General features: G+C 37.1%; 1 protein-coding gene across 1 annotated transcript; it reads left to right on the top strand.

Annotated features, from left to right (window-relative positions):
- The first annotated feature begins 134 nt into the window (after nucleotides 1–134).
- On the top strand, nucleotides 135–20,296 carry LOC135684209 (uncharacterized). Its single transcript, XM_065199661.2, has 4 exons — nucleotides 135–4,579; nucleotides 16,228–16,386; nucleotides 17,073–17,288; nucleotides 17,808–20,296. Exons 1-4 carry the CDS (start codon nucleotides 3,646–3,648, stop codon nucleotides 19,343–19,345), a joined length of 2,847 nt encoding a protein of 948 aa, XP_065055733.2. The 5' UTR covers nucleotides 135–3,645; the 3' UTR covers nucleotides 19,346–20,296.
- Nucleotides 20,297–22,143: the final 1,847 nt, after the last annotated feature.

Genomic DNA, 22,143 nt, shown 5'->3' on the forward strand with positions numbered 1-22,143 from the left:
ATTTGTGAAGACTATTGGTCGATGGCTTTCAATTTCCTATTGCGTGATATTGCGTATTTCGTATTCCATCTCCTTTTGTGGCCTGGGTACGAATTGACTGTTATTGTGGAATGCCCTTAGCACGTGATTTCTGCTCTTGTTGGTGCTATTTGTTTATGAGTTCGATTTCTATAAATTCTAAAGACTGCATAATAGCGATCTGTATTCTGCCTTGACTTGATTTATGAAGTTTGAAGCAAAATCACACTGTTCGTATGTACAGTTAAGTTTAATGTTGGACATTGTCAAACTATCGGATCGGTTTAAAACAATGACGTGTTTTAGTTCGAATCATTAAAATAACATTGAAACACCTTAAAATTTAAAAACCAATTAGATGTGACCGACAATAATAGACACACATTTAGAGTTTCAGTTACGTTCTTGTTTCTCAAGCTTTTTCGATTGCAAAAAAGGTTTGATTTTACAAAGAAAGATTTTAGTTTTTTGGTCAGATAGATCGAGATTGAGAAATACTTTCTCTTGCAACCACAGTTTGAATATGAAAGTATTCTGCTTAGAGATGAAAATTTGAAAGTAAAGTAAAGTTAGTAGCATGTCCTAATGGACATCGTTGTGGGGGTGGGATGGAATCTGTAATGCTATAAAAAATGCTTAAAAGCTCAGAGATATATGTTAAAAGTAATGTGTCCATATAAAAGGACTGCGTATACCCAACTTGTCAAGCCACCCATCAAAATAACTGTTTGCGATTGGTTAGTATTCTTGCGATGCAAAACTGCTCACATGAAAAGCTGACCTCGCAGCAGTATCGATAAACAGAGCGACCGTAATGACTGGGGCGATGACATGAAAAATCACGTTTCTAAAAACCCCCGCAGAGTCGCTTGCTATAGGTGGACACATTACCTTTAAGTCAAATATTTATGCTAAAGTGCCTTGACTTTGATTATATCGCAATTTTAACCACAGTTTAAAAACATATTTTAAAACTGCTTGAACTTTTAAGCAACAAGTAAAACATCATGATTACTGTGATTTTTAATAGGGAGCCTTCTATAAGAAAGTATCGCAGCATTTCTTTGAAAGTTATGCTTCAGCATTCAACTTTTTAACTTTTAAATTATAATAGCTCAAAACTATTATTCTAAGGGTTAAGATCAATATCATATCCCTGTATGATAATTTTTCTGCTCATATTTGCTCTAACATTTTAACATTGCTGCTCGGCACTTCGAGTCTACCTGTTAATGTTACACCTGAACATGTTTAAGATCACCTGTTTTAAAATCCTAGGTGCAAATCTACCTTAGAAACGAGTTTAGTGTCTGTGTTATTCTAGCTCGTTCTCTTTGAGGCAGATAGCCTATTGTTATGATCACAATGCAACTGTCAGTAATAATCCCCAAATTTGCTAACATCTCATCGTTTGAATTGTCTTCATAATTATCATTGAACAGTGGTCGTTATTCACAAGAGCTGTGGCTTAAGGTTTTGACAACAGTTTCTGTAAGTCTATTTCTACATTGCGCGCTTTGTTGGGTATTCGGTTGCTTTTGTAGCCAATTATCCTTTCCTCCGTTCCGCTATAACGTCGCTTGCCAGGCTTCCTGCAAATTGAACCTCTGCAACTTTAAAGTTTTTTACAATAAAGACGTATAGAGCCAAATGACTCTGAATCTCTGAGACACATCTACATACTTTTTATTAAAAGAACAGAACAAATATTAATAAAGTGTGAGAAGGAAGAGCCGTAGGATAGGCTGTCCGCCGGATTCTGTGAATCTTGCAATCAGATTTTAAAATGAAAGGTATACAGGAACAAAACAATACGAAGACGAGAATCCAATGTCACGAAATAAATTTTCAAAATAAATTAAATTTAAGAGTATACAGGAATTTGCTATAATATTAATAACATGTATATTACAAAGACCGGTAATATTGGCAAGGTCAATTTGGTTTATAGCATCAACTTTCAATAAACCTCACAAAGCTGCTGAAAGTATGCAAAATTCTGTAAAATGCAAGTACGATTGAGGCGTATTCATCGATCAATTGACCAATGAGCTCGATTTATCTAAGTTCTGATTAGCTTTATCGCTTACATGCATTGATAAATCGTCACTGTGCAGTGATAAGCTCAAATTTGTGATACTGTGATACTGTGCAGTGATAAAACCACATTCAAGAGAAATGTTATTGAAAAATAATGATTGCAGCAACACATGTAGACACAAAAAGCCTATTTAAGAGCATTAAAATGATAGTAGCAATAATTATACACTAGCAATCATTTAGGACATAACAGTATCAATAACTATATTCTATTAAATCTCTTTAGAAAATTTTCTACTACCTAGAAGCTACGAAGTTTTTTGTCCTGCATCTTCTACTTTAAGATCTTTATTCTCGAAAACATTTTTAAGTCTCGGCCTCTTTTTCCTTCTTAAGATCTTTTGTAAAAGCTCGTAAGAGAGGTGTTGTAATTCGAAAGTTTCACAAAGACACTAACGTCGTATACTACGGTTGGTTTGATGGGTGTAGTCATGAAAATTTTCAAAAGGCAACACCCAAATTGCTAAAAATCTTTGAATAAGAGATAAAATTTCCTTAAAGTAAACCCTGCTTGCCCTAATGAAGTCCCATTATAATTTCATAAACATTTTAAATCTGGAGTTTAAGCTCGAAAAGTCTTTAAATTGTAGAGAATTAAACTCATAGCCCCTTATCCCTTCATGTCAGAATGCGAGTTAAAACTGTGACTGTTTTCTGGATAAATACAGAAAATACAATGATTTAGTTCGAAACCACCCAGATTCCCTTTAATTTGTCCTTCTTTCTACTATGCAAAAATGCATGAATAAAGAAGAAAAATGGGAAGCCGTTTATCTTTTGTCCTGCGGCAAATATTTTGTAGAAATATCCCTATCTTGCAAATCTATTGTTGAAGATTTTAAGGGCTAAATTCGTTAAATTTTTAGAGCAATTTTGACTGTAAATTTTCAAAGTACATCTATCTTTTCATTAAAGTTCGAGAGATCCTTTCTTAATACTGCCCACAGTAACTCTCTAAACACTAATTGACTATTGTTGATATTTGATGATTTCAGTTCAGTTTTAAACTTAACGAAAATAGCAGCTATTTTCTAGAAAGGAAGCAAGAAGTTACTGATCACCATTTGTCATCATAATTGCCACGCCGGATTTTTTGATAAGGTTCCGTTCTCAAATTGTAGTTTAAGAAAAAGATTTCAATTTAAAATGATGTCGAACCCTTTCTTAAAAACATCTTTTGCAAAAAACATGTCGAAATTAGGTCATGGTGTTCCGTTCTTGAATCGTGGTTGTCTGCCTCCAGCTCAGGGAGTGAGGATAACCCTTTTTTAAAAGGACACCGAAGCTTTTAATTCTAAAGCAAGCTGCACATATGTTAATCCAACACTGACTCTCGCTTTATTTTTTTTACGGGGGCATCTAAATGTGCATGAAAATTATTGGGATGGGAAAGGCTCATTTCGCCCCCTCAGCTCCGACTGCGTCGAAATAGCTCAAACACAGTGTTGTTGCCATGGTGACTACTCTGTATCGGACCCTTCAAGTTGCAGTCACTCGATTTCTTTTCATTTGCTCTTGTTAGCTGCAATGATGCGTCTGCTATACGTGTCGAAAACTGTAGCAATTACAGCGGCGTTTTGCATCTTGTTGGTAAACATTTATACTGCATATAATCAAAGCAACGAAGGAACTGGCTATAGTATTAAAGATCTGATTAACGGACTGACCGCATTGCAGCAAAAATTCAAAACACTACAAGACAACCAGCTTACTCTAAGGCGCGATTTGCTGGTCGCAGTACATCACTTCTCTACTGAAAATGATAAATTTGATACGTACGTTAAGGAAAAGGGAAAAGGTGCACCAGATCATTTTGTACTGAGGCACAAGAAAAATGATACGGTAGAGAAAGGAGAAGAGGACGCAATAAAACCTCTCGAACGAGTCAGCTTGAGCGGTAAGAGTCAAAATGATATGGACAACGGAAGAACAGCCACTAGTGAACCAACAACTGAATCAGCGCAAGCGACAAGTGAAACAGTTGGAACGACAAAAGAAAATTTACCTACTCATGTAACAACGAAAAAACAAGCTACGGATCCCAAACTATCCACTGAATCGACTGCTGTTCCGTCGACAGCAAAAGCACAAACTACCAGACCAAAAGAGTCTAGCAAATCGTCTATTATTTCGTCAACAGTCAATGTAAAAACTACCGAACAATCAGAATCGAGCAAAGATGGTTTGAGTAAAGAGGATCTAGCAACTGCTCGGGCCGCCTGTGAAGTACCCAAGGTTGACCCGTTCAACCCCGTCGTCACACAATTCGTGAAAAAGCTGCCCAAATTGAAGTGCAATGGAACAGTACTCAGTAGAATTGAAGATGACTTGATCAAGTTCGATGTCAAGAATGTTAAAGGTGCAGCTGTTATTTGGATCGATAGATACTACGATTTTTGGCTTGATTTTTATGAATGGGTTTCTTTCACTAAATCCTTGAAAAAATTGGAACTGAAAGAAGGTATGTTTAGAAACCAATTTAATCATTTGTAGATCTTATTAGTGAGTTATTAGAATTAGATCGTTAGTTATTAGAAGAAATCCAGAAAGAAAAATAGAAGTTGAAGTATGAAAACTATGATTCCATACCTCAATGCGAAAAGAGTAGTGTTGAATACGAATTTTAAAGCTGGATGGCATCGTAAGCCAAATTGGCTCTAGAAGAAGTTACCAGAAATTCCAGCAGGTAGTAAAAATATTTTCAAAAAGTATTTGCGTGGAAATTGACAAAGCAACGTGAAACGTGTTTCAGTCATATTTGCACTTTATTCAAAAACAATAGTGATCATTATACTTTTGTTTGCAATTATCTTCCTCGCTAGTTGCTTGCAATTTGTAATGGAGTGTCGCAAAGAATTTCTTTTTAGAGGCTTCTTGTTTGTTGAAAGTGGGCCTTTAACAGTGGCGTGGTAGGAGGGGGGCCAGGGGGTGCATGGCCCCCCTGAATATGGGCGCAAATGGAGATAAGAGGGCGCCACAATTGTTTGCTTGTAATGTTTGGCTAGGAACATCAAAATTGATCGTACACGGGTAGAACACTTTGCTGTAACTTGCTGTGAACAATCTAATAAAACGTGTGATTCTACAATCTAGTAAGCACGTTACGTTGCCATGACCCAATCAACATTTGTGGCAGGGCCTATTTTAAGAAATTTTCAATACTGCACATTTATAATCATATTTTTTATAGGAAATTTTTTGTTGCAATCAGTGCAAACCCATGCAAACCCCAGGTATGTTGGCCATGCAAGTGTAGCGAGGAAATGGCATTTTGAAGATGTGTATACGCCATGACGCAGAAATCACAAACAGACAGACGATAATATACACAATCAACAATGACATTTCAAAACAGCAACAAAACGAAAAGTAGCTACAAAACCTGAATAGAAACATACTAATTTATCTCTTGTAAACGGAGTTACTAACTATCTCATGTTTTGTCCGGACAGTACAACAAAAAAGTTTTATTCGGCTCTTTGTCTTTCTTTTAGTTAAGTTAAGTGAACTTCTGCTAGATGCCCAGAGCATGTTAGGGCAACTGATAAATTATTACTGAATGTTTTATTTTCGACAAGATCAAATTACGAAATTTACAGCAATTCTGACATTCACAAGTAGATGTTTTGTTTTTGGTTCTTGGCATTTCGCTTTGTTTTAAGTTTTGATAAGAGAGTCTTTCCGATGGTTATACGAGAATTACAATACATGAACTCTATATCGAACTGACGAGGAAAATTCACATTTTGTGAACAAAGCAGGAATCTGGGATAGCCGCAAAAAGACATTTTCACAAATCCCAAAATTCAATACTGCACATTTTGGAAATCAATACTGCACGTTTTTAAATTAATACTGCACAAAGTGTGTAATACTGCACACTAAAATAGGCCCTGATTTGTGGCTTCATGTTTAGCACGCAGAATAACGAAAATTTTACGTATGCCAAAAATGTTTTCTATTAGTTTGCACTCAGAAAGCCAAAAAACCTGAGTGTACGCCGAAGATCTTTTGGCCTAAGTATATGGAATCCACCCTGGCAATCAATACAGCAACTTCTTGTTATTAACATCGATGCGAACCAAAAGTCACCCTTTCATTCTTTTCCCGACGCATGAATCCTCCCCTCCAAAATTTGTTCTAGAAATCAAAATCGATGTTTTTTCTGAGCATCGTCTAAGTGTCTATTCTGAGCGGTATAGTAATTTGTTAAATTTTTGGGAGGTCCTCCTATGTGAATAAACTTGATTATCTTTGCTGTTGAAAGAACTACTATTTAATAACTACTAAAAAATAACAAACTTGAACCATGTTTGTATATCATGCATCATAAACACTAGGTGTTATAAACTCTAAACCGTGGACCGGGCTACGCAGAGAATTGAGAGAGAAAACACCCTTTGCATATTATCAACAAAACCTTTTTATATATTTATAACTGCAATCACTTTACAACACCGCGTGTTCCTACTCCCTACTCCCTACTCCAATCTAATCACCGCCGACGTGCTGAGCTGCAATCCGCTGCGCACGCCGCTACGCAGTACTTTACAACACACTCCCGGGGGTTGATCGCCTATTGTGATCTAAATTACACGATATAGTTCAAATTTAATAACAGCTTGTTGCAATAAGAAATATCAACATAACATAACAAAGCAGTATAAATGCGATATAAATCTACAAAACTTTATAACGTCGGTTCAGTTCTCCTATTATTGCAGCATTGCGCCTTGGCCTATCGAGAGTCTGCGTGTCCTTTTGCGGCAATTCGCTGATCTTGCGCTAATGCGTATCTTCGTTGTTAGAAGACTCTTCGATGTTTTTACTTACATGGAGTTCTAATGGAATCAGATGTTTAATTGAGCGAGTAAATACACGTTTACCTCCTGTTTCCGTTGGGATCTCAAGCCTTGCCGCTCTTACATACCCGTCTTTTCCTGGCAACAATTCTGTAATTTTTCCCATTTTCCAAAAGCACCTTTTTGTCTGCTCATTCTTCAATAGAACTACATCTCCTGTAGATATAGAAATACTGTTAGGAATCTGTTTCGATTTAAAGACTTCCATAAGTCCTACAATATATTCCTTTTTCCAACGCTGATTGAATCTTGCTAACAATTTATGATGGTACCTTGCTCTGTTGGACAAGGCTTCGTATGTGCTAAGGATTTCTGCATGTCTATGGTTAGAAGATTGTGCTAAATTTCTTCCATTTACAAGTTGCGACGGTGTCAAAGGATACGATATTCCCCTTAAATCATCATGCATATAGGTAAGTGGCCTTGAATTTATGACAGCTTCTATTTCAACTAAAATGGTGTTTAATTCCTGAAAACTTAGGAATGCGTGTCCTATATTCTTGATCAAACAACGCTTCACGCTTCTAACTAATCTCTCCCACCAACCACCTATCCATGGACATTTTTCTACGATAAGTTTCCACCTGACACATCGACTTGTGAGATGCTCATATAGCTTGGGGGAATGAAATAGTTTCTTTACTTCCTTTGACATTGCCTTATACGTCTTGGCATTATCACTCATGATTAATCCAGGTACACCTCTTCTAGCACAAAACCTACGAAAGGCACGAATAAATGAAGGCACATCTAAAGATTCTATCAACTCTAAATGAACCGCTCTGGTCGAAGCGCATGTGAACAAGCATACGCAACATTTCTCTTCATTTTTGTCTACGCCCTTTACATAAAGTGGACCCGCGAAATCAACTCCTGTGTTACTAAATGGTGGACTATCATCTGCTCTAAATTCGGGAAGGTCTGGAGTGATATTACATTTAAATGGCAGTCCTTCAATTCTTTTACACGGTATGCACCTTCTTAATATCTTCTTGGCTATCTCTCTGCCTCTTAATATCCAATAACGTTCCCTCATACAACTTAGCGTCTCTCCAATGCCATTATGAAATACCTTCAAGTGTGCTTCATGCACTACAAGTTCAGAATAGTAACATTTTGATGGCAAAATAATAGGCTTTTTCTCCACATCTGTGAAAGCTGCATTGCCAAGGCGTGACTTGCAACGTAATATTTGTTCCTCATCAATAAACAGATTGAACTGATTAATCAAAGGTAACTTTGAAACCCTTTTTTCACAAGACATTCAATTTCCTTAGCAAAAGCCTTACCTTGAACGACTTTCAGAACATAATTTTCAGCCTTCTCTATTTCTTCTGTCGTTACTTGACTACTTACCTCTGGTTCAAACTTCTTAATTCTTGCCTTAATGTTAGCAATGAACCGAAATACCCATGCCACAGATCTTAACAACTTCATTCTAGACGAAAACCGATTAAACTCTACAGTTTCTGAATTAATAAACACTGTGTCTTCGTAAGACTTATTGAGAACTGTATGCGTTATTACTGGCGGACTACATGTTTTTTCATTCATGGCAATGGTGTTCTCTGATTCCGACATGATTTCGTTTTTAGGCCATTTCGTGGGGGATACTTCAGAAACATAGGACCCTCCCACCAAAAAGAATCAGCGCCCAAATTTTGCATGTTTTTACCTCTTGATGGAATGTCTGCAGGTTTTAAATTTCCCGGGCAAAAAAACCAACTCTCCTTGGTTGTTATTTGCCTTATTTGACTGACCCTATTTCGTACAAATGGTTTCCAAGGCTTTTCATTTGCTCGATGCCCCACCTTCAAGCAACGAAAACATCGTCGTGCACCGATAATAAATTCCTTTCTCTTCTTCGCGTCTTTTATTTCAGTGCACTCTGAGGCCCAGTGTCCTTTCTTACAAAAGAAACAAGTTACATTTTCGCGATCATTTTCGGTTTTGGGAATGAACGTTTTCGTGGTGTCGCTGATTCTTGCCCTTGCTCGTTCGTAAGTTTCCTTTCGTTCCGTATTGTTTTCGCTTGCAGCTATTTTCGCTCCAATTTCTCGGGCTTCGATTTCTCCTTGCAGTATCTTCAGAATTTCATCAATTTGCCAGATTTCCTCCGACGTTTTACGCGCAATTTGAACAGTAATCTCCTTCGGCATTCGCGACATGATCAAAGGGATAAGCAAGCTCCTGTAACTTTCGGACGGCATTCCCAGAGTTTCTAGCCCTCTAACGTGGACATTTATTTCGTCATAAATTCTACGAAGCTGTTCGGTGTTTTCATTCGGCAATGACTGCAGCTTCAATAATGACTGCATATGTGAATTGACGATTTGCTGCTTTCCTCCAAATCTTGTTTTCAGTATATGTCCTGCATGTGGATAGTTTTCTTCTGTCAACTATAATCCCTCGACCGCCTTGTAGGCCGGCCCTTCCAATAAGCTCAGCAAGTAATTTAACTTGTTAACTGTGGATACCGAGTCGTTTAAGTGCACCGAGCACTCAAAACTCTGCCAAAACGACGTGAATTTGGTTACATCACCTTTAAATTTTGGCAACGAAATCTTAGGTAGTCTAACTCCCACAGAACTACCTACTGCGCTTCCATGTAAAACACTGCTTTGTCGTAATGGAGAATGCACTGAGCCAAGTGTCTCTGTAACATAATTTCTGCTAGTCGTCGGTGACACTTCTCCATTTTCTAGTGGCACTCCTCTTACTGGACGGATCCCCTGCCTGTCTTTATTAAACAACTTGATTTTGCTTAGACATTCGTTTATCTTTGTATCCCATTCTGCCCTTTCTATAATTTCTTGTTCGACCTCGTCCGTTTCGCAATTGTTCAAATGTCCTCGTCCAGTTTACGTAAATAGGCATGCTTACCTGTCAACGTGACAGCTAACGATTCTAGCCTTGCAGCCACTTCAGTAACCTCTGAGCCATCTTGCTCGTGAAATACTCTTTCAGCTTCCCTCTGCAGCTTCGTAACGACTGCACGATTTTCCCTACGTATTACCTTCAATCGTTCCATTTGTTGACCTTCGTGGCCTTCCGTTGCCATCGTTCTCGCTAAATCCTCAAATTTTATCTGCCCTGCCCCACATTGGGCGCCATATGTTATAAACTTTAAACCGTGGACCGGGCTACGCAGAGAATTGAGAGAGAAAACACCCTTTGCATATTATCAACAAAACCTTTTTATATATTTATAACTGCAATCACTTTACAACACCGCGTGTTCCTACTCCCTACTCCAATCTAATATAATCACCGCCGACGTGCTGAGCTGCAATCCGCTGCGCACGCCGCTACGCAGTACTTTACAACACTAGGCTGATAAAATCCCCCATAAGCAGTGGCATAATGGACTAAGGTAACTTTTAGCTAAAAAACTAAGGAGCCCCAAACAAAAATTTGTTCTACGTTATGTTACTCTGAATTTTTCCACTTATACTCGCATTTTCAATCAAAACTTATTTATAAGATTTTGAATTCAAGTTGCAAAAATTTCTCTTCCAGAAACACGTGCTTTTATATAAGATAGGGTGCAAAAATCGACTTGGCCACCCCAGGAAAAACATAGCCACCCCGCCACTGGTCTTTAAGTAAGATACTTTCACGTCTAGGAAAAACATAGCCTGCGTGCAAACTCTATGGAGGAGAAAAGACCATTCGTAGAGTTCTTCTCCTCCGTAGAGTCTGCAAGCAGGCTAGAAAAACAGGGTTGGAATTTCATAAATTTTTTGAGAGGATTGCAGTAATAGAAAATGCATCGAAATTCAATTTGTCAGTATCGCAATCAAACACTTCATTACATTATTAATATGCTGACCGTATTAATGCTGATCTAGTTTTGCTTCCTTGTTGGGGAGACCAGCTCGCGGCTCCATTGTTTAGAAAATAAAGCGTAAGTGGTTTGTCCGAAGCAATTAGTTACGAGGAGTAGGTACACACCACTCTATGGTACACACGCGCATATAACCCTGCTAGAACACTGACGTATTCTCAAGTTTCCAGCACAATCGTGAACTTTAGCAGGAACACTCTATGGTTAGGTGCAAGTGTAGGCCTTGGATGTAGTTTTGTCAGTCAGGCGAAAACATTTTCTGGGACTCAGTGAACACTGGGGTCACAAAAATATGGAAACGGTAGGTAAAAATGGAGGCTCGCCGTGGCCAAGGGCCTATGTTGACCAATTTAAAAAACAGAATTACAAGGTGAAGGGGCTCGGAAACGATAGGTTTTGGCGGGAAAACGCATTCGCAATTCCACTAGCCTGTGCGCAGACACGACTGGCTTTCCTAGAGATGAATTTAGTTGAATGGAATACTTAGGTTTGCTCTACTGAGAGAGAAACCCAAAATTTTCCCACTCAACTAAATTGATCTTTGGGAAAACCAGTAAGTCTGCGCGCAGGCTACCATTACACCGACTTCAGATGGATATTTAATGATTGGTTTGCTGTTTTTGGAGAAGAAATTCAGCGAAAATTTGATGCACTAGCTCAAAATAATTCTTTAAATGGTCTTCTGAGCAGTTACGAAAGATGACCATGAAGTGTCGCTTTTTTGATGCTTGAAATTATAGGAGGGAATACTATTTTAACAGTTATGTTTGACTTTAAAACTTCACAAAGTGGGTCAGTCCTCATTTGACTTTAAAGCCTTTTTTATCTTCAACTCTGATTTGATCATTATCTAAGCACACAACAGTAAAAAATTAAACTGAAACTTTCTTCCTTTATTGTGCCTTTGAAATGAAAGTTTCTCCACCCAAACCATTTATGTTGATCACTAAAAGACAGCTTTAGAAATTGTTTACCTGATATTATTATTATTAGCTAGAGCCTCAGGGTTTTTTTAAACGTGCAGTTCTACACAAAATATGCAGTTTTTTTGCGCAGTTCTAAAGAAAAATTAGCGCAGTTCTAAAATTTACTTTAGATAATGTTCAAATAATGTTCTGTTCATTAAATAATGAACAAAGAATTTAAAGAAAAAACAAACAAAAGTTTAAATGATGAGACACAAAAAAGATAATAAAGATGGCGCTCAAATTGAACAACAACCTATTGGAATAGAAATTATAAATATAGAAGATATTCGATGTAGAGGAAATATAATTTTTACGAAACTTCATAGTCGCTATATCATTTTTGAGTCGATAATGAATTGCGAAAGAAATAGAAGAAATAGAACAGGAATCAGCCACAAAAAGCTATATGTGTCGGTTATTGTGTTTGATTAGCCAACCATTGCCGCGCAAAATTGCCATAGCTTTTCCAAGCAAATTTAGAAAAAAGGAGCGTTTTCCCAAATTCTTAAGGGTGTGGTCAGCAAAAATTTTCCCGGGGGCAAAGCCTTCCCTCTTTGCCCCTCCAATCTTTCAACCCTTGCTACGCCACTGGTCTGGGGCACAAGCTACCTGTACCCTGCGATTAATGTACATTTTGTTTATACTTTTAAGAACCAATAGTAGTTCCTTCAACACTATGCTCCCGAGAAAAATGTGTAACTCTAGATTTTCATTTAAAAAACCCTGCTTCTCAGTGATATTTTTATTTTTATAGCAGGCATTAAAAAAACCTATTTAGATCCTATTACCCTAGGTAAGATTACTCTAGATATCAAATATAGTGAAGAGACTTTCAATATAAATGATATTCTGTAGGTTAACTTATATTAATTTCAGTAATGGTTATTTCGTTAAGCGCATAAGATCATGTATATTACATCAACTAATGTAAATTATACTCTTTAGTCTAAATTTTTATGTTTATCATTTTTATGTAATTTTATGTTGTTAAGCGCCTATGAGTCCTGGGAAAATACGGCGCTATAAAATACCTTCATTATACGTATTATTATTATTGTAAGTATTTTCTTTAGATTAGCATTTTGTAAGATCAAACACCGGGTCGCTCCCAGCGACCTAGGGTGAGTGAAATTGAAAGTTTTGTATTGCGGATAATGCGGGGTAGTGTTAGGAAGAGTTTTAAAAAAATGAAAAATATGAAAATATAAAAATTTGTGTATAAAAATAGATATTTGTTTATAAAAAAAATTCAACAAGTATAACAATAAGTAGTTTATATGGTAAGTGCTCGCCTTAGTACATGTGCTGTGCTATTAAGAACAATTTTTTGTATCTCTTGTAATGAGGGTTTTCCGTACTACGTTCTTCATATTTTGTTGCAAAGATAAGCCATGGACAAATCCGGAATTACATCCTTTTTAACTTTGGTTGTTTTATTTTTTCTGAGTTTTTCCTTTTACCTTACGATTGTTATAGTATTTTCTTGTAAAACCAGGCTAGCCAATTGCAAATTACCTTGTAATAGTGAGATTTGTAATTGTAGTTAAAGTTGAATTGAAAATGAAATGTTTCCATTATTATTATTATTATTATTATTATTGACAACAAAGGTACACGTGTTCAGATTCAAGCTTAGATTGCTATCTTATGCTTCATAAATTTCGCCTGTATTTTATCGCATTGGTTCATAATCCCTTTGATAACGTTTTCCAGAACTTTATTATTATCATTATTACTATTATTGACAACAAAGGTGCACGTGTTCAGATTCAAGTCTCGATTGATTATCTTATGCTTCATAAATTTTACCTGTATTTTATCGCATTGGTTAATAATCCCTTTGATAACGTTTTCCAGAACTTTTCTGAAGCACTGGTCCAATGTTTCCCTGATTCTTTCCCCAAAAGCAGTATAATAATATTGAAACTTGTTTTCACTTAAAAGCTCTTGTCACCTCCTAAATCACTTACATCTTAACCTTGGTTTTCAAAACTTCTCGACTTAGGCCTTTGGCTTTTGTGAGCAGCCATTGTAAGCATCGTTTCCATACGTTTGCGACCCCAGTGTACTTAATTCTGTAGTTCTTCCAGACACCAACTCTCAATTTTCGAATGAATATCTACAAGCTGAAAGCTATTTGATGGTTAAAATTAATTTTCTGGTGTCTTTTCTATAAATTTTAGCTATGCAACATTGAAGGATTTGCTTCAGTTCAGGCCATAATCTCTGAACCTGGGTGGTCTAGGTAGGCTAGGGTGATCTGGATAACGTCGGAAGCTATGTAATTATTGACGCCTTGTGAAAAGTTAGTAGATTTTTTCAAGGCGATTTCAATGCTGCTTCAGTAAGATCAATGCCATCAAAGAAGTTCTTTTCACCAACCAACAACATGCAAATCGCCTAATAAACCCCAAGGGCCTGGAACTGCGAACGTAGCTCTTCAGTCTCCTAATCGTACTGAAACTCATTTTATTTTTGCTAATAGATTGTGCCGCAGAAAAAAACAACTGGTATGATTTCGCCGCGGTCTTAAAAATACAATGTGGCAAGCAACTTCTAAAGCCAGGTAACCAGCAGGACCAGTTGTCGATTGACCCCTCGTTATGTGTCGGGATTCTGTCTGTGTCGCATTCTGTCTGTCTGGGACCAAGAGCTCATTTGAATTGCCTTTGACGCTTCTTCCAAAAGCTTAGGGAAATTTGACAAACACAAAAGGCATAAAAGAAATCTTTGAATAATTAATGCAGATACTACCATTGTCTTATTCTTTTTTATTTCGAGACATGAAAGGGTACAAGTGGTTTTTACTAGGTGACTAACTGACTATTTTGCTTACTGACTATAATGACAAATTTAGTGTGAAACGTAAGACCAATGACTAACTACATTTGTGTGTTTGACTTATGACTGATACAAATTATCTCGAGTGCCACATATCGAATTGGAGCAGATGCGGCAGATAAAGAAATTCGTGAAGCGAAGAGAGCCAAGCCATTTATGCTTTATGATACCCTGGGTGCCAGAGCCTCAGAGAGTCAAAGGATGAAGAACGGGGGAAAGGAAATGCGTCCATTCTCCTTCGCAATTCCTTCCCCCATTCTTCATCCTTTGACTCTCTGAGGCTCTGGCACCCAGGGTAGTTTTATGACTGCGTGAGACTTTATGACTGAAAGAGAATTAAGTATACTAGAAAAAGAAGAATTATCTTCAGGGGATGAGAAGATCGAAGATGAACTTGTGTTCTTCCCATTTAACAACTTACCCTGAGTACCAGACTCACTATGTATAAAATAAAATAGAGACTCTATTATTTTATATAGTGAGTCTGGTACCCAGGGTATTAACAACTAGGATGTGGAGAAAAATCCAACATCAATTTCCTTCCCATTCAGAATACGTCAGAAAACTTTACAAGTTCCGCAACGGAAAACAATAAGCAATAAATTTTTTACTTATAATTTTCTTAGCAAGCTACTATTTTGTATGGTGTGACATTCCCAAAACCCCTCTGGCACAATGCTCTTGGCTCTAGGCCGTGGCCTAGTTGGTCCTGCGTTGCACTGGCCTGGTCAATCGCGGTAATATTTGCTTGCTTTGTTCACCTTGAGATGCAACAAAAGCTAGTACCGCCTTGGTGAAAGCTACAATGAAAATGACCGCCTTGTGTGCCGAAAACGCCTCCTTGTTGTACAATCGCTGGAATCAATCATGTTCTAGGTGTGACGTCATAAAAATATATCCTTAAATCCATGAATTATTACCACATTATCTAAAATAGTAGCATGAATTACTTCTAAAAATGCAAGATCGGTTGTAGAGGTATTTCATGATCTTCTTCAGGTTATGGTATCCACATTCAAAAATTCTAAAAACATACTTTTGTGACGTTTGTGATTGCTTGCTGTCCACTGTAACCGCAACAAAGCAACATAAGCACTAAAGTAAAAGCACTGAGGCCACATGAAAAAGACGCCAGTGAAACGATGATTTTCTTTCACAATGAAAAAATTATAATCAACCCATCAAAGTAAAAAAACAGACATCCGATCATTCAAAAACCAGTGCATAACTAGTTTTCGATAATTAAACAAATCCAGGCCGGTATATCCAAAGAAAGAGGAGCGGCAATGCAGTTTTATGCAGGACCACCGAGAGGTTTTGGAGGCCCTGGGGCGCAACCGAAAGACGAGGCCTAGTGGAGCGAGCAGAAAATTTTTACTACGACGCCCTTCAGATTCTCTCCTTATTGCAGTCATTTCTTGTAATCGTTTAAAGCGTTTTACTCTTTTAAGGCATACATTTGCTGTGTTTGATTGATTTTAATCTTAAAACGGAATTCATTTCTTTATAAATACAGGCATTGATATACTTTTTAATTTGCTTTCAAACTATAACAGTAAAAGATGCATTAATTCTTATGAAAATTCGACAGCATTGAACCAGGTGGGCTGCATCGGTTTTGGTGCGAATATGCACATTACTGACAAATTGAGAGTTACTGACAAGCCATGCACAGCACAGAATTTCTTCCATTTCAAATCTGACGGTCGGATAGATGTTCTTCATAAAGAAAGTTGCATCTTTATATCAGGTATGCTTACTTCAAAGAATCGCAGTATTTTTCAGTAAAGTGGCAATGGGATGACGTCACATAAAATATATTCTTAGCATTGTGGATTACGAACATCATAAAGATCAGCATAAAATATTTCTGAGTGGCAAAGATCTGTTAAAAATTGCCAGAGATATGGTAACATGTGTCAAGGCTTTTCCTCAAGCACAAATTTGGCCCTGGCACTAAATAGTATGAGCCAGGCCAAAATAACAATCCCGTCAATAAACTCAAGATGTTCCGATGGCCACATCTCAGGGAATATATGGCACATTCAACTGATTTTGCAGACTTGGAAATATTTCACTGTATAAGTTATGCTCACGTGTTGAAAATTAAATAGCGCTAGCTTTTCTTTTATAATTTCAATCTTCATCAGTACTTCATCTGTCTGTAAATCAGATTATTTGTCTTTTTCTTTTCAACATCTTCTCACCAGGACCACATCCTATAGTAATAATGGGTCTCGATTTAACAACTCCCACTTCCCCCTAAATAACAGACTGCCCGGTGAAATCAACAAAACATCTGCAACCGTCCCCCTCTCCATAATGCTACTAAACCAGATGGTCTAGTTTAAATGATATCAATCTTAAGCACACTTACCAGGAATGATAGTACTGAATTTTATCGTATAAAACAAACTTTCTTGTTTTTTTTTGCAGAACCAAAAGTCAATGGTAAGGTAGATATTGAGAAGAGGTGTTCAACGAACGAGTCACAATTTTCGATAGCAAATGATAGTACGCTAAAACACATAGCAACTGGACTTTGTCTGACAATCGAAAACCATGCTGGAAAACTTAATGATCAACGGATCATGTTGGCAAGCTGTAATACAACAGCTGCAAAGTTCTACTTCATCGAACCTCAGAATCAAGGTAATTAGATGCTCTCTTCATTCAATGCCTATGAAAATGTAATTTGCTATTATTGTAATCAGTTTACTTAAAGTTGGCTGCTTTATGATGAAGGCAAATTTAAGCTAATGAATTTTTTACCGTAAATAATTGAGAGGAAATACAAAATATGCTTGCCATCAAGGTTGATTGTGTGATGCACTGCAATGATCCTAGGTGATTGTGTGATGCACTGCGATGATCCTAGGTGATTATGTGATGTACTGCAATGATCCTAGGTGATTGTGTGATGCACTGCAAAGATCCTAGGTGATTATGTGATGCACTGCAATGATCCTACATAGGTGATTGTGTGATGATCTTCAATGATCCTACATAGGTGATTGTGTGATGCACTGCAATGATCCTAGGTAATTATGTGATCCACTGCAATGATCCTATGTGATTATGCAATGCGCCTGTGAGATGTTTTGCTTATGACCAAACTATTTTCTCTTTATTTGGAGATCACCTTTCTGAGAAAATATTTTTATTTTTTAGATGTGAAGGCAGAAGTGCCTGTAAAACAAGACTGCTTCAAGGTGCTATTTGTGTTCAGAAACAATACCTTCCACGTTGACTTTCATTTATATGCAGCACCAATTCCAGAGGACAAATTACCAAAAATTGATCCAAAAAACAAAGGCAAGGGGCTCAAATCTAACATCGCGTTTGTTATGTTCGACTCACAGTCAAATGCAAATTTTCACCGGTCGATGCAGAGGTCGATGAGTTTCATGAAATCGGACAAGAACACTGTAATTTTCAAAGCACAGACAGTTGTTGGTGACGCAACGTCGCCTCAACTTATCGCCATGCTAACGGGTAAAAGAATTACTGACCTGCCTGAAGCGAGAAGAAATATAAAAGGAGCAGGCTATATTGACGATTGGCCTTTCATATTTAAAGATCTTCACCAAAACGGATATATCACTCAGTTTGCAGAGGACGACCCCTCAATAGGGGCATTCAACTTACGGTTTTGGGGCTTTTTACAGTCCCCTACGGTTCATTACGGCAGACCATATTGGATTGATGCGATGCCACACTGCATTGGCTACCTTGACACGCAATTTTGCATAGGAGATCGCTCTCTTCATCGAATTAATATGGACTACATGATGAGCTTGTACAAGACACACCCAGGGAAAAGAAAATTCACCTTAATCATGACTTCAAAACTCGTCCACGGAAATTTCTTTTCGGTTCAACGAGCAGATGGGGATGTAGTTCAACTTCTGTCACAAACAAAAGGACGAGGTCTCCTAAACGATACGATCCTAGTAGTTCTAGGGGACCACGGTGCCCGTTATGGACCTTTGCGTGAAACGATTCAAGGCAAAATCGAAGAACGGTTGCCATTTCTTAGTATTACTCTCCCGGAAAGGATAGCAAAAGAGTACCCTGACCTGCTGGTAAACATGAAACGCAATAGCCATTTGCTTACGTCACACTTTGATATATACGCCACTCTTAAGCACATCCTGAGCTACCCTTCCTTACCAACCGACATCAAATTTGGAAACAGTTTATTCACGCATTTGAACGCTTCTCGGTCATGTGAAGAAATTGGCGTCCCTGAATTATGGTGTCCTTGTCTAACATTTGAAGAGGTGAGTGTATCCGACCCTATCGCAACCAAAGTAGCAACCAAAGCTGTTGACTATATGAACGATCTCATTGGCCAAGACGAAAATCTAGTAAAAATGTGCGCACGGCTTGAGTTGGACCGGATAACACACATAGGCAAAAAGATACCAAACAAACGCATTCAAAGATACTATTATTCTGATTCGGACGAAAAATGCGCAACTTGCAAAATAGTTGAATGGCACAAGGATGTTTTCAAGGACATACTTTATGAAGTTTCATTCATAACGAAGCCAGGTGGTGGTAAGTTTGAGGCGATTGTCCTTGATTTTGGAGATGGGACCATGAAAGTCAAAAGTGACATTAGTAGGATAAACAAATATGGCACACAGGCAAGATGTGTCGAGAAAACCTATCCTCATGTTCGAAAGTATTGCTTTTGTAAATGAGTTGAAGGGATATCGCAATTTAGGTTTTGAAAATGGCTTTGAAAAAAGCAAACATTTTATATCATATTAAAAGATAAGCTTTTTCGTCTCACACTACTCGGAGTAGAAAACTTCAGAATAAAGGCTCTTATTCTAAAGAGGAGTGTCAGACGAAAAAGCTTTAAGTATGATGTAGAATGTTTGCTTTTCAAAGCCACAATCACTTTTTGTACCCCAAAAAAGGTTGTTCAGATTTAGACTTTGACAATTCACAATTTCAAGTATTTTATAATCCATATTATAAGTCGTATTACAAAGACTGCAATATGACTAGAAAATAATGAAATACAATTTTTTAGTATAGTTTAATTTTCAGCAATTTATTTGGTACCTGCTAAAGCTATGGCTAAAGAAAATATTTAGAAAATGATGAATTGAAATTATTATTTTGATATTTTAGTATTTATATAATCAGTGCCACAAAATAAAGCAAAATAAAGTTGAGATTTTTTTAGTTGATTCAATCAGTTCTTTGTAAAAGTACTCTAGCATATTTTAGAAAGCGACTTATAAGTCAAATGTCTCTTCAAATCTAATAAAGTCAAATAGTTTTTTTTAAATTAAACTCTTCTACAAAGGGATAAAAGGCTAATAGGATTTGAAAGCTATAAAAAGTGTAGCATCCATGTTTACGGGCTTCAAACATTAATAAACAAATGATCTCCACAAATTCAATAAATTTACAAATCCTTTTGCAAAAATTTGCAAAAATTTTGCCCAGTAGCGGCGCGTCCCCCGCCTCCCCCCCCCCCACCAGTTCTCGGCGAGATCAATTTTGCATTTCGTCCATTTGCAACGTACTTTTTGCGATGTAATCCTATGATTTTGAAACTGCCTTTCAAAAGCCAAAAGTGAGTCATGGGCGTTCCCTTCAGGTAGAAATTGCGTTACTTGTTAGTAAAAGGGCGTTTTCTGGTGCTAAAAGGGGCGTTGTCTAAAATATTTTGTTTTGTTCAACCCCCCCCCCCCCCCCCCTCAGAGCGTATTGGCTGGCACCGCCAAAACATAAGAAAGTAAAATATGCGTTTTGAGCACTTGAGCACAGAAATATATTTAGAAACTTCAAGTTGTCTTTTCACTTTCATCTGAATCATGAAAGAGCAACAAGAATAGCTCATGATGATTATGAATCAACTTTTGAACAACTTTTAATAAAGAATAAAACAATAACTTCTCATAAGAAAAATTTACAATATCTTGCGATAGAAATTTATGAAACATTTAACGGGTTGAATCCACCTTTTATGGTTGTAATATTTTCTATAAATGAATGCCCATATTGTACAAGATATTAAGGAACTCCCAATTCAAAACAGCGGAGCCGCATTACACAATATATGGATTTAATACCGTATCATACAGATGTAGCCAATTATGGAACTCAGTTCCAAACGAGATAAAGTATTCCTCTACTAACAAATATTCAAGAAAAAAGTCTCAGAATTTACGTCATTCAATTGTACTTGTAGTCTTGTACAAGGACAAGGAATACGTATGCAACATCGGTTATATTTGATTTACATTATACTTAGCGTTGGTAATTTAAATTAGTTGGTTTTAATTAGCTTGAGTAAGCATGGCTCGAAATTGTACCAACTTTAAATAAAAATAGAAGAAAAAACTTTGTCTAGTGGTTTTTCAATAGCGAGAATGTAACGCCTTGGTTTCTTTTTCCTCGACTATAGTGCAGATGAAAACTTGTTACTTGACACTTGTTAGTGTTCTTTAATGCACCTTTCGTCAACCAAGGCCAGTGGATATTTGATTGGTAAGGATCTTCATTCGCTCATAATGCAATTATTTTTCAAATTTTCTGTCGAATTACAAACACAAACAGTTAAGAATTGTCTCTATAACATTTTAAGACTATTAAGAGCTGTGTTTGTGAAAGGAGCACTTGGAAATTATATTTTGCATTATGTCTTGGTAATATTCATTTGAGTTTCAGTACTTATGCTAGTAATTTCTTGGAGTTGACAGATGTCTCGCCAGAGATATCGTCCGAAAACGTCAGGAGGATGGGTGAGCATTATAACTGTGTCACGCCTTTGACAACAACCTCAGCCACTCACATATACCGAATCTGTATACAAATTTGCAAAGTTTGAAAGTCACAAACATGAACCGGTTGTTTCGTATACAAATTTGCAAAGTAAAGGATTTACTAGTCCAAATACCCATTTGCCAGAGGGGCTTATCGTCTTTTGAATTTCTGAAAAAAAGGATTCATGTCGTCCATGCGTGACCACAGTACAGACTTTACTGAGGTATGAGAAGACAGGATAAGTGAGAGGGAACTCAGCCAACAAATTCAGAGTTTGATTTTGATGAATTGGAGTAACTAAGATAGTGCCCATTCTAGCCCGAATAACGATAACGATTAAAACCTGATTCCTGCGAGAAACTTCAATCATTACTCGACGCAACAGTGACAACGTTCATTTAAAGTATTTAACGCACCATTCACACTTATGAATATAAACATTTGCCCAGCGAACAATAATAAAGTAGTCCTTGAAAAAATCTAATAACCAACAAATGACAAGTTAGCATAAAACTTTGCAATGCTTAAAAACTTATCTGGAGCTGTTTAAATGTAGTCTTTATAAAGCAATTACAGTGTACAATTTGGTTGAATTTCAGCTTTATTTTGATAACAGAGTTAACCTTTAAAGTGCTAAATGTTTGTTTGACGATTTTCATTAAAATGGGGATAACAGCTTCAGTAACAAAAACAAACAGACGTCACATTAAGAAAG

This window comes from Rhopilema esculentum, unplaced genomic scaffold, assembly GCF_057945365.1.
Source record: "Rhopilema esculentum isolate cy_ngs unplaced genomic scaffold, ASM5794536v1 HiC_scaffold_37, whole genome shotgun sequence".
In the NCBI taxonomy this organism is placed as follows: Eukaryota; Metazoa; Cnidaria; class Scyphozoa; order Rhizostomeae; family Rhizostomatidae; genus Rhopilema; species Rhopilema esculentum.